General features: G+C 37.9%; 1 protein-coding gene across 4 annotated transcripts; it reads right to left on the bottom strand.

Annotated features, from left to right (window-relative positions):
• Positions 1–743: 743 nt before the first annotated feature.
• Positions 744–16680, bottom strand: METTL4 (methyltransferase 4, N6-adenosine). 4 transcript variants are annotated; one of them, XM_051775332.1, is made up of 10 exons: positions 16409–16680; positions 15501–16057; positions 14705–14767; positions 13243–13603; positions 11148–11217; positions 9058–9232; positions 8737–8843; positions 8032–8120; positions 3002–3155; positions 744–1821 (listed from the first exon to the last, which is right to left on the bottom strand). In XM_051775332.1, exons 2-10 carry the CDS (start codon positions 15930–15932, stop codon positions 1707–1709), a joined length of 1566 nt encoding a protein of 521 aa, XP_051631292.1. In that variant the 5' UTR covers positions 15933–16057; positions 16409–16680; the 3' UTR covers positions 744–1706. The 4 variants fall into 4 exon arrangements, with proteins under 4 accessions (XP_051631292.1, XP_051631299.1, XP_051631300.1 ...); XM_051775339.1 differs by having other exon boundaries at positions 15501–15938; XM_051775340.1 differs by lacking the exon at positions 3002–3155 and having other exon boundaries at positions 15501–16680.
• Positions 16681–16843: the final 163 nt, after the last annotated feature.

Below are 16843 nucleotides of genomic sequence, written 5' to 3'. Positions count from 1 at the left end.
TTACAGAGTACAAAGGGAAAACAATACACCTGTAACAGTTATGAGTCTCATACACTCATTTAGTATTAGATTAGACCAGCTTGGGAAGGCAAGGGAATTCTGGCTGGGATTGCAGAATCTGCAGGTAGGGAAGATCTTGTAAAACTGAAAGCAAATAAATAACTTTCTATCCCTTCCAGTTGTAGCAGCTAAGGTTGCTTAGGTACTGACAGCTTAAAACGCAGACTAAATAAAATCATGCAGCAAGAAATGTTTTCCCTGGTAACTACTTTCAGTGTTACATTATTTACTTATTTCAAGTATATGTTTAACTGCTGGGGGAGGGAGGGGGAAACAAAAGCATTTTCCTTGCTTGGTTACCTCCACTGCTCCAACAGACAAAACATAAAATTGAACAGTAATATAGAAACTGGGGCTGCAAATAACACACAAGGTTTTATTTTCATTTTTATTACAAAATTAACAAAAAATAATCTCATAACATTTAAAGTTTAATTTAAAAAAGTCTTCACAGGTCATCAGACTAGCAAAAGGAAAATTAAGGTAAAGAAGGTATGCAATGCATTTTGTTCCTCATTATAAACAGTCAGGAGCTTGCCATCAGGAAAGTCAGCTAGTCCAGCACTTCAGCCTTTAGTGCTGCAAATGAGTCAATGACAGAGGCTTCATTACATTTTCTTTTTTTATTTTTCTAAACAAATCTAAGCACAGCAAAGGACAAAGTGTACCATTCTTTTAACAAAAAAAAAAAAAAAAAAAAAAAAGGAAGGGTCATCTTTATGTTAGCTGAAAAATACAGCTCACTGGCGTGGCTTTTTAATGTTCAAAGAACATAAGGAAGGATAATTTTAAAAATACATATAATCTGTTAAAAGGTCAGAATTCATAAGACATTGAGACCGATCATTTACAATGTGTTCAAAAATTAACACTATATACAGAAAGATATAATTGCCAGCAGTTGTAAAAGTATAATTTTACATAGATTGTGGTCAGCCAAAAATTCATGTGCCAATTAACACAAGCACTGCTCCTTTTATTTCTTCTGAGATAGACAGACAGATACAAACATGTGGGAGGATACACTGCCTTCATAACTATTTTAGTTCAAAATCCATTGTTTTGCAAAAAACCAGTCTTCTTTAAGAAAACATGCATAATTCAGACATCTTTACTCCCACTGACACTCCTTAAAGAGTCATTGTCATTCTTTAAAAATAATACAAGTGCTACAATATAGCACTTGTGACGTGTTATTAGCTCAGATTTAATAGCTGCAGTGAGAATACTTTAAGATATCTTTTCCTTGAGGTTTGAAAAAAAAAATGGGAATGAACTTGCATTCCAACATCAGTATTTAAATATTTTCAGGTCATCAAAATAAGGACCACCACGTACAAATGGAGATATCATTAAACAGATATCCTGTCAAGAATTAGGTACTGACAGTTTAAACTGACAGTTTAAAACGCAGACTAAATAAAATCATGCAGCAAGAAATGTTTTCCCTGGTAAACTACTGTCAGTGTTACATTATTTACTTATTTCAAGTAATTGAAATGCAATTGGTTTTATTTCTGTCATCTTTAAGTGAACTATCAGTAATAACCATCAGAATAAAATTCACCCTGGGAAGGCACAGAATTTCAGAAGATATAGATGTGCAAGGCCCAGCTCAGTTTTCCTTCTGCAAAAGAGTGAAATAATCAATGTGCTGAAACTTCAGGACCTCGTTTCCCCAGCTGGTCCAGCCAGGCTGGAGGTTGCGAGCAAACAGCTCCAAGCATTCCACATCTGGTTTGATAAACTCTGCCAGAACTGCTGTGTGAGAGAAAAAAAAAAGAAAAAAAGAAAAGAACAGTGACAATGGTACAAATAACAATAGTAAACACATAAAACCTCCCCTGTGATGCTAGTGGATGAAAAAATGAATGTTTCATTAAAAAAGGGAGAGACAGCAAATTAATTTCAGGGGTTTCATCAAACAGCTGGACTATTTATAGTGAGAAAGTAATTTTAAATAAGTGCCCTTGAGATTCTGAACAATACTGTCAAGGCCTTCAATAGCCTTGATTTATTGGTTTTCATTTAGAGAAAGGGAATGAGGATTTATTTCAGCCTCTACGTAGACGAGTTCTGAATTTTTTACTAATATCAACAAACAGCTCCTAAAGACTAACTTAGCTCCTATAACACAGGGGTAACATTTCTAAAGATAAATAAATAAATAACCCCTTTTCTTAATTAAGATCACACTCTTTTCCTTTGCACCTTAAAGGGGATAAAAGCATTTTTGTGATGACTGTTAAGAGGTAAAATAAGAGGCACCAGTTAAATAAGCATAGCACTAAAGGGCTATAAAAATGCAGGCACTACTTTTTCCCCAATACCAACTTGGCAACAGAAGAGATATTTATATAACTCTGTTCTTTTATTCAGTAACATAAATCTCATATTTCTTTTACAGTTGGGCATTTTTACTGCTTAAATCCAAATAAATAGATGCCTGTCATTAACATTAATGATGTAAATGTCATGGATTATGAATGGCATTCTTGGAGTGACAGAAAAAGATCTCGCATTTTGCTTGAAAAGTATTACTGCAAAGAGTTTATTGCTAAATGTTTTACTTGTCATACAGAGCCATTTAGTCTGTGGCTGGTTCAAACAAATCCTTAACTAGGTTTCACAAAGTTATTGCATATAAAAATATGCATGAGAAAAGCAAAGGTTTAAGGAGTACAGAACACAGAAAAGGCAGAAAGACCAAAAAAAATCTTAACATATAATTTTTAGTAAAAGTAAGGTTTTTAAGTTTTTGGTTTTGTTACTGAAGACAAAAGAAGAAAAGTTATGAAAACATTTCCAAAGGATACTTTGGTGTTTTTTTGTTAGATCTCCCAGCGATTTCTGAATCTCTGTCACTTAAAAATATAACTCATTAATCCAACAGTATGCTGCTTGATTCAGTCTCTTCAGGTGTGATCACTGCAGATCATACCAGCATACACATCCAATCAGCATACACCAACGTAGGAGAGGGAATGCTTTTTCTTGGTTTATTTGGTGCAATCCAAGTTCTGACTCTTTGTAGGAAGTTTGCCTGTCACATACTGCCTGTGTGAGACCCCAGCTGATCAGATCATGGATTGCTCCTGTTGGAGAAAAGACGAACATCTACTTCGCTTTCTATTGTTAGCCAGGCCCAGATGCATTTCCTACCTATATGATCACCTCTTAAAAAGCTTTAATATATTCAAAATCTTTTCGTAAATATTCTGTAATGGGCGTTTCCAGGCTTTCTTGTATTCTGGCTTGGCACAAAAATCTATTCTCCTTCTCCCAATCTTTAACAAATGTCACATGAATGTCTCAGATGGGTTATCATCAAGGCAGCTTTTAACCTAAAAAACACTGCTACCAGCAGGAATCTTATTCCAAAAACCTGCTTCTTTTAGAGACAAGTTAAAATGCTTAAACAACTCTAACATTTGCAGAGAAGTCTGGGAAGTTTAGAGGAAAATGTACATTCTGACAGAAAACTTGCTGCACTGTTTGGTGTCATGGGAGTTCATCTAATTAGACACGACTTATGAGTAGCTGTTTTTATACCATCTTGCAAAACCACCATAATAGAAGAAAAAAAGTGGTAAGGTTTACTGTTCTTCTTCCAGCTCCATTTAGATAAGGATTTCTTGTGCATCATTTGCTGTCAACATGGTCAGAGGGCTCAGGCACCTCTGCTAGGAGGACAAGCTGAAAGAGTTGGGGTGGTTCATCCTGGAGAAGAGAAGGCTCTGGGGAGACCTTATTGTGGCCTTTCAATGCTTAAAGGGGGCCTCTAAGAAAGATGTGGACAAACTTTTTAACAGGGCCTGCAGCAATAGGATAAGGGGTAATGGTTTTAAACTAAAATAGGATTGATTCAGACTAGATATAAAGAAGAAATTGTTTACAACGAGGGTGCTGAAACAGTGGAACAGGGGTGGTAGATCTTAAAATGTATAGGTTAAAAAATATCACAGCACTAAGTTCAGCAATCAAAAGCAGTTTTAACAAGCATCAAAAACTTCCACGCCTAAAAGGACAAATTTGAAAAGCACACATCGGAGATTCAACCAACTTCAGAGACTGGTGCAGCAAAAAGCAGATAGCCCAAAAACCTGATCAGTTCAGCAGAAGCAGGAGGCATGTCACAGTACTTCTATCAATTTGGTTATAGAATTTAAAAAGGAAGTCCCAGGAATCTCCCCCTCTCCTTCTGCCAGTGTGAGGATCTTTTTAAAGTTAGAGTCTTTTTTTAAAAAAAGAGAGACATATTACATATAATTCGAGATCACATTATAGTATGATTTTTCATTGCTAGGTTGTAGGCATTTACATAATCACATCAGGTAGTAACTTGCACTGCAGTGAAAATTACCATATCAAGAGGGCTCCATTTTGTTGGCTTAAAATCTCATTACATTGGTTTCCTTAAAATAAGAAAAGTCAGTGTTCAAGTTACAAATTATGGCTTTTTTGTTAGACCTTTTTAAGACTGGAAGGCTAGCTTAACACACAGGCATTTGACTTGCAGCCCTCAAGCAAACCCTGGAGTTTTTTTCCTCTGAAAACAGGTTAGAGGAGCTACATCAGCAGAAAGATTAAATATTAAGTTCTTCTACCACAAAAATAAATCGAAAAACAAAATCCACCACACAATTACTTCTATCCACTTACAGATACCACTGACAAGAAACAGCTCAAATAAATGATAAACAGCCTATTCTTTATCACTTACAGGTGTCACAAACACTATGACAGCAACTCAGGCACTTATATTTGGGCATGACATGATGCTAGCACAAAGCTAGCTGGTAGACATAACACTGGTCTTCCAGAAAACCCTCTTCATTCTGAAGTGCAATCCAGCAGACACCTGCCATACCTGCTTACTCTTAATCCCAAACATGTATTGAAGATGCATGCTGCTAAAAACGTTTAAATAAGAAAAAAGAGGAATGATTTTTGAAACAAGTAACAGTTTCCCCTTATGTTTTAGACTTCCACTGCCTAAAAGGCAAGTTCTGCACTGACAAATTGCATACATAAAGTGAAAATGACTCTCGGCTTTTCACTGCCTCATCAGTGAACCATGCAAAGCACAAAGCACACAACTGAGCTCATTTTAGAATAACCCTTCGAGAGAGTTCGCAATGCAGAGGTTCTTACAGCCCAGTTTGTCTAACCCCTGAACAGAGTAACACCAGAAAAAGATCTGAAACTTGGCACAAAGATGGTTTCACACATCTGCATCTCTCCTAAGCTTCAAGTTAAACTCAGATGTTGATGCACCTATCAATTAGTTTAACAGTAAGGGCTCACAAGGCACATAAGGAAACAAAAGGCATTTATTTCTTTTTAGTTGCAAGGAAACTTTCTTAACACGGCCTAACAAGCCAGGCTTGCTACAAGAGGAAGGATTTTCCATGACTTCCCACTGCATTGTTCTGCTGAGGATATGCAGAGAGGCTAGAACACAGCCAAGAATTATTTCCAGTGTTTTTAGACATACTCCTATATGACAATATCATTTTCTAACAACATATGTACATACTTAAAAACTGAAGGAGAAACGGCTGTAACAAGAACAACCTATAATATAGGAAAAGGAAAAAAGGTGATGTGAAGTTATGTAGAACTTCATCCATCTGTGTAACAGAATGTCTTTTATGCCTTGTAAGAGCAACACTGAATTGAATTGGGAAGAAAACCTGCTGTTATTTGAATCGAAACCTGAAGTAATAAAATTTGATTTTAACGCATTTGCATAAAGCAGCTTAAGTACATTTACAATGACATATTAAAGCTCTAAGCATTGAACACAGCACATGCATCACCAAAAACCCCTACAGTTGCAATTTCATGGTTAAATGCACTGTAGGAGCACAAACACGTCTTTTTGACGGCTTACTTCAATTTACATCTTTCTCTTCCCCCAGGAGAGATAAACTGTTATAATCAGTCATTAAGTGGTTACATATGCACCAACATACAACCGTTATTGTTGTAATAAGAAGCAAAGTGCCAGACACCATCAGTAAATACTAATATTTTTGGCTTTGTTACCACTTAAACAAAGCATAAAGAATGCGTGTGACTCATCAAGTGTCCTTCTCGCCCCTTGCCAAATCTTTGCTTCTGTTCAAATTTCTTCTGAAACCCTCTAGGATGTAGCTTAGCTGCTCTCTACTGGCTGCTCGAGAGTATTGTCCAGTCATAAAAGCAACACCTGGAACAGCACTGAAGTCAAAGCATCAGCAATTAGCTTTTGCCTTATGGTCTACCTTTTCATTACATAACTGTATTCTGAATGGAGATGTCAAAAAAGGTAGGATACACGTGGATTTTTATAGAAACCTTGTAAATCATTGATATTTGCTCCACAGCAAATTTATTTTTTCAGAGAGAAATATAAATGCTGTACAATATTATCAAATCCCAGCATTCAAGTAAAATCCTCGAGAAATACACAAAAAAATTAGCACAAACAGTTTCTTTTAAAATCCATTCAGGATCATAATTTATAAAGGAATCCCAAATACAGTTTCTAGATTCTGCCCTACAAAAGAATTGTTCCACGGACTATTCCAGCACTAGAATTTCCTGCAATACACACAAACAGTTGTTCTGCACCCTCAGATATCTCACAAGTTTCCTGTTTGTGTCTGAGTTTGCTGTTAAGTATTGGTTTGCTGAAGAGGCCCTAGATGACAGCCTCACAAATCACCACCCTACTATTCATTACCTTAAATCAACACATACAGTTCCTCCTCTAGTCCTAATTCTTAAAGATGTGGCTTCAGAATCAAAAAGATCCTCCTAGAATTGCCTTTCTTCTTTTCTGCTTTTAGCTAACCGAAGTATGCCCCTTCCACTAGTTTTTCAACAGGTATATATATATATATATAATATATATATATATATGTTAATTTAATAAATACAAGATCCCAAAAATAAATTTTACAGTGTCCCTGAACATAAAACAATTTTCCAGGTCAGCATCCTAACTGAAGCTGTTCTATTCCCTGGGAACAGAAAAAAGCAAGCATGTCAGTGAAGCAAACTGTGACACCTCTCCCCTTCAACAGCTTTAAACATTTCTTCTACCTGCCTTTTCTGAGGTGACTACATAGCACTATGCGCACCTGGAATATTTGCAGATTCATCATGAGCTTCCCTCCTGGGGGAGGATGAAACCATTTTTGTGAAATGTATTAAATGCACTTCTTACCATAGCCTTGCAAGGTGAAAGAAGTACAACTTCCTACTGACAAAATTAGTCAGAGTGCTCCAGAACAACATGCAAAACGTAGCAACACATCACACGGAAGTCTTCAAATTCTTTGGACTAAACTCCGAAAAGCTGGATTTATACCCACATTAACTGGTTGGCTGAAGTTACTGCATCAATTTCAGTAAATTAAATAGAGCTTCTCAGAAAAAAGCAGGGCCTGCCTATTCATTGCCTATTATCAGCAGTCTTAAAATAATTACGCTTTTGGATTTAAAGGCATAATTTTACTGCAGGCAATTCATGCAGAAATGAAAACTTTTCCTTCAAGATGACATAATAAAGGAAGAGTTTTCTGCTTTTATTAACTAAGTAGAAGATATCCTATTTTATATATTCCCAAAGTTTTCTCCCCACAAGGTATTTTAGATCATTTGCCATAACTTCATATATGAAGTATCTGTAAACTGTTTGTGCAGTATTTAATAGACAAATTTTGAAAAAGGCAACTTTTTTTTACACATCTACCCAAAATATTCACACAATAATGCTGAAAGTTCTAGTTTTCACTTTCATTTTTAGAGACCAAGACATACACGCCCCACAACACTTTTAAAAGTGTTGAGGAACCACAAGTTCTGTTGAGCAAAATTGCTTTGCATATGGGAAATTAAGGCACTTCCAGGTACATCGTAGAATGAGATATCCAAGTCCACTGCATTACAGAAATATTATGCAACAAAACCAAAACGTACCAGTAAGAGGAGGTTTATGTGAATGCAGAGTGCAGGGTGTGCTGACAATTAACTTATGTTCTGGAATTGGAAGTACACCCTCAGATGTCCTGTCGTATAAAGAACAAGAAAAGAAGTATGAGCAAGGAATGCCACCCAGTGTGGTGCTGCAGCTCTCACAGAGCTACTTCAGATGAGAGGTAACACACTCACTGTGTTACTGTGACTGTGAATGCTCATTCACAGTCAAACTTCAGGTAGGTCCAAGGGAAGTTAAAAGTTGCTCAGACATATAAAAGGACAGTGAACTCATTGAGGCTTTAGACACAATTTGGTTAAGAACAGCCACACAAATCCACTGAGAACAAACAGTCTTGTATCTCTTCATGAGCAGAAAAACCGCAGCATCCCCAAAATGGCATCAGCCTGTGTCAAGGACCCATGGTCCAAGAGAACATGTCAGCAAAGGAAGCTCTGTCCATGAGAATTTTGTCCAAGTCAGTTCCCCAGCACAGACAGATGTAAGGAAAAGGCAAAGATTTCCATTCTTTAATCTCACTAAGGCACACCCTTATCCCAAAGTTAGTAAGGCTATCTTTAGGTCCACAATCAGCCAAAAGATGATGCCACAAGATTTTAGGATATTATACTGTATTATAAACAAGTGACATATACAAAGGGGATCTTAACATCCTCAAAAAGACATTTACCATTGTCCTGACATACCTTAAGGCTTCCTTATCATCTCCTTGAACTCTCCCCAATACAAGAACTTCATAGGGCTTTTTGTGCAAAGAATCCAAAGGCAATACAAATTCTCCAGCCCTAGTAATCTGACACAAAAGAGTTAAAAATACACAGTGGAAGATTTTAATATTCATTTTTTCCCAAGACATTTTCTTTTATAAAAGAAAGGATACTGATGATATCAGACCTTTCAAATACAGAAGCACACAGTAGTAAATAGACAAATTATAAGAATATAAGGTATCATAGTGGAAGTCCTCTCAGTCTGCAAGAAAGAAACAAAACAAATTAAGAACTTACTTTTACCCAGTGCCACTCAGCAAGTGTCTTCACTGACCAGTGAGGATAGAGTTCATCCTTAACAAAATGTAAGTGCTTCTGTCTATTAGTCACCCATGTGACTACAAGACAATTTGGAGCAGCTAGTGTTGGTACAGGAATCTGCTTGATTTGCCATGAAGACAAGTGGCTGTACCTATACAGCAATACAGCGAGAAAGCAAGTTAGCATACACCAAATATAAAAAATGCAAAGCAACACAAATAGATAAAGAAATTACATGGACAGGATGTTTCAAGAATTCTCTCTTGACAACCAAAGTCATAAAAATAGTTCAAGACTGACACCCAGTGGCCAAAGCTGACAGATTTTATATGAAATCATTAGTGTGTGGACTTAAGTTTTACTGAGCAGAACCTTTAACTAAATATTTCCACTATTCCTCCAAATAAAGCATTGTGAGTTGTGACTCTGATGAAGTCTAAAAGCCCATATTTCATTTAAGAACTATCATATGTAATTCAATATTCTCATCTCTACAACAGAACAAAGCCATTTAGTTAAAAGTATCTTCTTCGGCAATGTAGTATTATTCACTTCTCATAATGAGCTCTCTTCTGAACGAAAATGACAGCTGAGTCATTTGCAAGTGCAAGGGCAACACTAATTTGACTGGAAAGTTAAGAGGTCATAAAAGATAATTTCTCCAGTTATTTGCAGAAGTTACTCACTTTTTTTAATTACCAGTCATGGTAGAAATTCTCTAGTTTATTCAAAACCATTCTGCACTTTCCTGAGCTAACTGAACACTACATCAGTAAATACAGCACGCTTTCCAGATTCTGTCCCGTTCCACCATTCTCTCATGATGCTATTCTACATTATTAGCAAGTTGTAATTCCTGGAACCTACAAATTACAGCATCAAAAATATCGGGACACTGCCTACTGGAAATCAACAGCTACCATGTGGGTACCTAGGACCCTATACAATGGAACAGCGAGAAACAATATAAACAAACATAAAATCAAAAATACTTCCTGGACTAGACTGTCCAGAGACAAAAAGATTCACCCAGATGTGAAATGCTTCAAAATATTAGCTGTCAACAAGGTAATTAAGAGCAGTGATAGCTCCTGCACCTTTTGCCTTTATTTTGTGAGGGAGAGAGGGTCTTGCTGGCTAATTTGTGCTTGTGAATAACTGCAATTTTCCTCTGAGTACCAGACATTGGCAAGAAGACATTTGAATTAGTTCAATTACTCATTTTCTATAGGTTTCTGTAAGGCTTTCAAAGGAAAGCCTACTAATCAGTCTCTGCATTTTCAAACTATGTCTTCATAAAAAGTTTCAAAAGCTATGGTAGTTATTAGTCTAGAAAGTTGTAAGGCCCTATTTCCTGTCTGACCTTCTTTCACATGGATACAACTTACAGTAATCCATAGGGGCTCCCATCTTATGAAGGTAATCCAAGAGGGCTCCACTGGCATAAGTCTGATGTTACTTGGCAGTGAAGGAAGTCCATAAAAGTTTAATTTAATGACTTCATAAACTACAGTACTCGAGGATTTTACTGCTGCATTATCACTTTCTTCTATCCATTAGACTGAAGCTCAAGCTACGGCTCAAATTAAAAAAAAAAAACAAACCACAACAACAGCAACAACAAAAACAAACCCCACAACCAAGATAAACACCACCACTAACACTTCTGAATCAGATTTCAGTTTTGGAAATACTTACTTACACGTTTATCTAGCTTTATGGCCAGCGAAGTAACCTTATTAATTACAAATTAATATCTGCATGATCTGGGATTTACAAAACAGTTGACACTAGACTTTCTTTGAAATTCTCAAAGACTAACAATCTCTCACTGGTTAGGTAATTTAAGATCTATTCTTGCAAATATTTTGTATGCCAAGCATCCAAGCCCTTTCAGTGAAATCCCCAAGACATTCCATAGACTTGAAGGTAAGCATATGCCAAAATATTTGCAAGTTTAAGCTGCAGTATCACATTATATTGGTCTTGGATTACGTCAGCACATTAAAATATTAATTACCTTTTGTAAGATACAATGACAATGTATGATTTTACTATAAAATTACCTGTTGCTCCTTTTAACAGACTTGTTCTCCCATGGTGGATCAATCACAATTACATCATATTTTTTTTTGTCTGGCAAACGAAATTGAAAAAAAAAAAGCCAGTCAATCATCTTTTAAAAAGTCTATGAGTTAAAACTGATATACAGCAAAACCACACATTTCTTCTGTTCTTTTCAAATAAGAAGTTAAAAGACTTTTGGCATGCTTTTTAGAATTCAGATAATCATATCCTTCAGAGATTTTTAGGCTGATTACCTGAGGAAAGGACTTTTATGTGATCTGTGTCAGATCCCTCCAAGAAATTTTGAACATCTTGAGGATTTTTAGGAAAAAAAAAGTTATAGAGTGCAAGTCTCAAAAACGACAATTTCTTCAAGTTTCCTACCAGAAACTAAGTAATAAGACACCCAGCTGAGTGAAAAGCTGAAGCCCTGAACACAAGATTCCTCTTCTGTTTGATCTTTCAGCAGGCCAACAGGGACATACAGAGCTTCAAGGAAGCCCTGGAAAACTGTGGTTTGCACTACTGGAGGTAAAGAGAGACAAGATAGCTAGATCTAGTGTATGAAATGCAAACAATGGACAAGAAGAAGAGAACTGAAAGAGATTTCATGGGAGAAGCTGAGTTTACTTCAGTTCGAGGAGAGAATATACAGGGCACATCCATGAAAAAACAGGACTCTCCAATTTTATTTTTTCCAGAGAACATATTTGTCCTTTCATTGAGTCTGATGGTAAGAACAACAGATCAGTATTTGATGTTCATTACATGTGCTTAGTATATCTTTTTCCCTTAGGATTGGATGTAGTAACCTTACAGCAAGAATTACTTCTCTTTTTGCAGGTGAAAGGGAAGAAGAAAAACAGAAATTAAAATGGACAGTAGACTTCCTCCAAAAAAAAAAAATCTAATAACTGACATTATATAAACACTCACTGTTGCTTATTTCAATAAAGAATTTGCTCAAATCTTTTGGACTGCTCTCTGACCTCTTGAGGAATCCAAACATGCTTTCTTATATGCATAGCTTTGCATAGTGAGAATGATCTTCCCTCTTTCCTACAGCTGCAAACAGCTAACCGGTTAAATTCTGGAATTCTTGGATAATAAGATCCTGCCTCCTGCATGTCTTCCTATTAAAAAAATAAACAGGAACAAACAAACAAAAGCCCAAAACAGGGGCCTGCTCACAGGCAACATCTTTTCTGTAAGACTGTCTGACAAAGCTTAGCTGCTACTGATATTAATAATAATGGTAATAATAATGAAAGTCAATTTGAAAGCTGATGGAATGGTGAAGCACAGTGAGACTGGTGCATGCTGTCAGCTTAAAGCTTTGATTAACTTTTACAGAGAAGTTATTATAAAATCCCACCATTTCCCAGTCACTGAATTTGGCTTAAGCCAATACTCTCAGCTGTGAAATGTAGCAGCTGAGACATCAAGTCATGCTTGCTGCTCCTGGTCTGGCTAAAGTGGTGCTCCCCTCCAGTTGGGTGGAGCAGCCTCTCCAACTGTTATCTTCCCGGGGGGACACTGGGCTTTGTTCCACAATCAGTTCATGCCAATCTAAAAAAGACCCTGCCACTGCATAGGATGAGTCTGTAAGGGAACGTTTGTTTTAAGGTGTGTAATCTTATCCCTCTCCCATGGTTTAATCTAGCTAAAAATCAATTCAGCAGGACCACCACCCTAGCAGCAGAATGGACTTAGCTATGTTAAAGCCTCATACTGTGGGACAGGGATCCAGCAGCATAGCTAGTCCCCACCTAATGCATTTATATGACTTCTAAGCTGACAGTGGCTCAGAACATGCTCAAACACTGTTGTACTTTGGCTGAAATTTTTAAAGGAGTCTCCTGGAGACAAACAATACCCCCATGACATGATCTCCTAACCGCTCAAGATTCCTTTGAAAACCCTCAACTATTTGCAGAAAGTTAGAAATACCACTTTAAAAGCCTGCAGCAGCATTTCCTATCAGTGTGATACTGTATATTAAAATCTGTTCATTGAGCTCCTATTCATCTTGACCTTAACTGCTCTTTTCAGGCAGGAGAGAAGGAGTAAATTCTAACACCTAAAGATACTTACAGTTCAGCAGGGGCTGTAAACATGAAATATCAGATAAAAGGAAACTGCTTTTTGGTGGCACCAAGTACTTCTGCCCCATTAACACAATTATCTTCGCATGGTTTGAGGCGTTTTCTGCAACACACGAAAGCAGGTCCTGCTCTGGACTGGAGGTTTCATCCTCTAGCACATATACAGCCCGATGGTCACCTTCATTCACAGCTGGAAACTGCTTTGCCATTTCACATAATTCAGCCAACCCACAGACAACAGGAACGTTATTCTTCCTGCAACTGAGTTCTGCAGTCCTTTGGTGAAGAAAACCACTTTTGAGTCCTTCTTGGACTAAATGCAAAGTGCCTTCCCAAATCAGCTTCCTGACCTGTATTGTCATAAAGAAACAAGGGAAAAAAGAAACGATCTTTCAGGCATCTACATGCTCAGGGAATGTAATCGAAATCAAAACAGTCTTCAATCTGCAGGCAGGGAAAATGATCCTTGCAAGTTACAGAGAACATTGGCTCAAAAGCTACAAGGGCATGATGATAAGGCTGCGTATCATGGTCTAACACCAGCTGGCAACCAAGTACCACTCAGCTGTTCACTCACACTCCACAAACCCTATTCGTGGTGGGTAGGAGAAAAAAACCCAAACCTTGGACTAAGATCAGTTTAATAACTGAAACAAAATTAATTACTATAATTATTAAAAACAGGGAGAGAGAGAAATACCACCCAAGAGAAACAACTGATGCACAGTACAATCACAAAATAATCTGAGTTGACTTGCAGAGCTATAACCTTTAACAAAACAAACACAGTAAAAACCCAATACTTCCTAATCTGTTAATGGTATCAGAGGCTAGCTAGGATCACAGGTTTTTCCAAACTGTGTCTTTTTACATATTCACCAAAAATACTTCAGTGTAATTCAGTTGTAACTTCACCAGTACATTACTGACATAAGCCTATAGACTTGAATTCCAATTCATTCATAATGCTTTAGTATGACAATATAAAATGTTAGAGGAAAAAAAAAATAAAAAAAACAACTTTCTCATTTGCAGAATGAGATATTTTGGAGCACATTTGGTCAAAAGAAGCTTTGAATAACTTCAGCACAGTGCCCTGATACACTAAAAATGAGCTGATCTTCAGAAAAGGTTACAGTCTATTTCAAATCAGTCACTTCCTGACCAACTAATACTCAACTCATCACAGTATAATATTTAGTTATCCATAACAGTAAAAGAAACTTTGTCAATGCAGTTTCCAGCTCTTTGAAATATCTCAAATGCAATTTCACATGTGTCTACAAAGAAGATCTTCTCTGTAAGCACTTTTCACCTAAGACTGGAGAGACTGACCTTCCCACTAATGGAACAAGCTACAGGAACAGAACTTGTTTGCAACCACGGCCCGCACTCCGTACATGCCTATCAAGTATCATGTACTTGCAAAATATACTTTTTTTCCAACTTACCTTTGAATGGTATTCCAAAGCATCCAGTTCACCTTGGTTGAATAAACATTTCCTTTTACGTTTCTGCAGAATGAGTAAGCAATGAAAAAAAAAAAATCCATATTATTCTGCAAGGAAAAAAAAAATCAAACATACCTGAATTACCAATTAACTCTTTTAAAAGCAGAAGAAACTTTACATCTCTTTCTTTTTCCATCACAAATACAAGTCAAATAAGCAAAAAGTTCTAGGCTGCGGCAGGCATTCTCAAGGTACATACACTTAAAGCTGTGTTATGTTACTCATGTCACTGGGATCTGAAGATACCTAGTGCATGCCACAGCTGGTGCTCATGCTTCCTTTGGGCCCACACTAGAAGTTTCAGCTGCCAAGTGCAGTTTACCAACAAAAGAAAATTAACTACATTTCATTGATCACATCTGTTGTTTTTGACCTACAATTCTTATTCTCTTTTGTCCATAAGAAACAGTACTGAACAATATTGAAAGTTAATTCCTCTTCTCCTTCCCATCTTGCTGATATGCACAGTCTTGACAGCAGCCACAGCTGGAGCTCAAGTGCCTACCACCAATGTCAGAAGATTTTGTGAGCTTTTGAGTCACAAAATGCACATTATTGACATACAGAACACAAGAATATCCTCATAAGTGCTTACAATTTCTGTGCATCTTGAAAATACATGATGTAAAAGTTCCTGCTCTTCTGCACAACCTCAGAAGACTCAGGTATGCAAAATAATGTTAAATAGTAAATTATCACAGGATTACTGTAGTTTACTGTATGACAGAGAACATACCTTCATAGCACTGGCAACAGAATCTTCAGCACCACTCTTTGTTCCTTCCTGGTGTTCCTCTCTGTTACTGTTGACCTTTATTTCTGTCAGACTCATCTCAGGGCACCCCTGACATAGCTGCTCCTCAGGAGGTGCAACTATATGGGGCTTAGAAATGTCAAAGAACTCCTCTCGAAACACGTATCTCATTTTTGCTGTTTTACCTTCTGTTTCTATGGCATCCTCAGGGCTATGAGTAGGACCACTGCTTGATGAGGAAGTGGCAACAAAGGTAGAAGAACCATGACAGTCTTCAGTAGATCTGACAGAAGTATTGAGAGTGACACCACCAGGGCATGCAAAGGAGTCACAGATCTCATAGCCACACTGGTTGATGAAAGAGAGATGATCCACAAGCCATCCCACTGTCAGACGATGTACCACGGACATCATAACTTCCTTTTTCAGGAGGAAAAAATCAACTTCCTGAAACTGCAGCTTTCATCAACTATACACATTTCCTGGAGTAAACTCCTCCCGTGGGGATTTTTATAAGAATTTGCTTTTCAGAACTATCACTGTTTTAATAAAGTAGAATATACCTTCAGATGGACATTTCCACGTGCACACAGGACATGCTGTAGAACCTTCTGACTTCAGCTGTTTTCCCTGTGCATCCCTATTTTAGCTTCATCCCTATAATGTTTTTTTATTTTAACAGTAAACAAATTCTATATAAGTTTTTACACTTTTATGCAGCACGCATTTACTCTAAGACAGTTCCTTCAACAAGTTGGAAAACAGCACTGTGATCATGTCTATGACTATACGACTAGGGCATATATACATACACAGCACACATACACACATATGGATATACGGATATATATGCTATATACACACACATACATGCACACATATACACATACCCGCACACACGACAGTGACAGCGCTCGGGAGCAGTAACACAGGCACAGAAGCAGCGGCGGCACCAGCGCTGCTGAAGCCTGGCGCCGATGCCCACCCGCCCCCGGAGGCACACAAGGGCAGCAAGCTCGGGTTTTTTCCCCAGAAGAACTCGCTGCGGCTGGAAAAAAAAGCCCCGGAGCTCGCCCTGGCACGGCAGCGCCTCACACCCTCACCGTGGGCGCCGCCATCTTGCTGTACGGCCAGGGCCCTTCCCCTGGGCCCTTCCCAAGATCCTCGCCTCCCTTCTCCCCCCGCTCCGCCGTGACGCAATTCCTTGTGACGAGCCGCTGCGTGACGTGTGGGCGGGCGGATTTGAATTTGAGCGGAGAAGGAGGAAGGCGGCGGTGCTGCTGCTGGAGGTAACGGCTGGGACGGGGCTCTCCGCGGTGCGGGCC

Source organism: Manacus candei, unplaced genomic scaffold, assembly GCF_025592945.1.
Source record: "Manacus candei isolate 608988 ecotype Guabito, Panama unplaced genomic scaffold, ASM2559294v1 h1tg000008l, whole genome shotgun sequence".
Lineage (NCBI taxonomy): Eukaryota > Metazoa > Chordata > Aves > Passeriformes > Pipridae > Manacus > Manacus candei.
The sequence above is the reverse complement of the archived record's forward strand: the minus strand, read 5'-3'. Positions and strand labels throughout refer to the sequence as shown.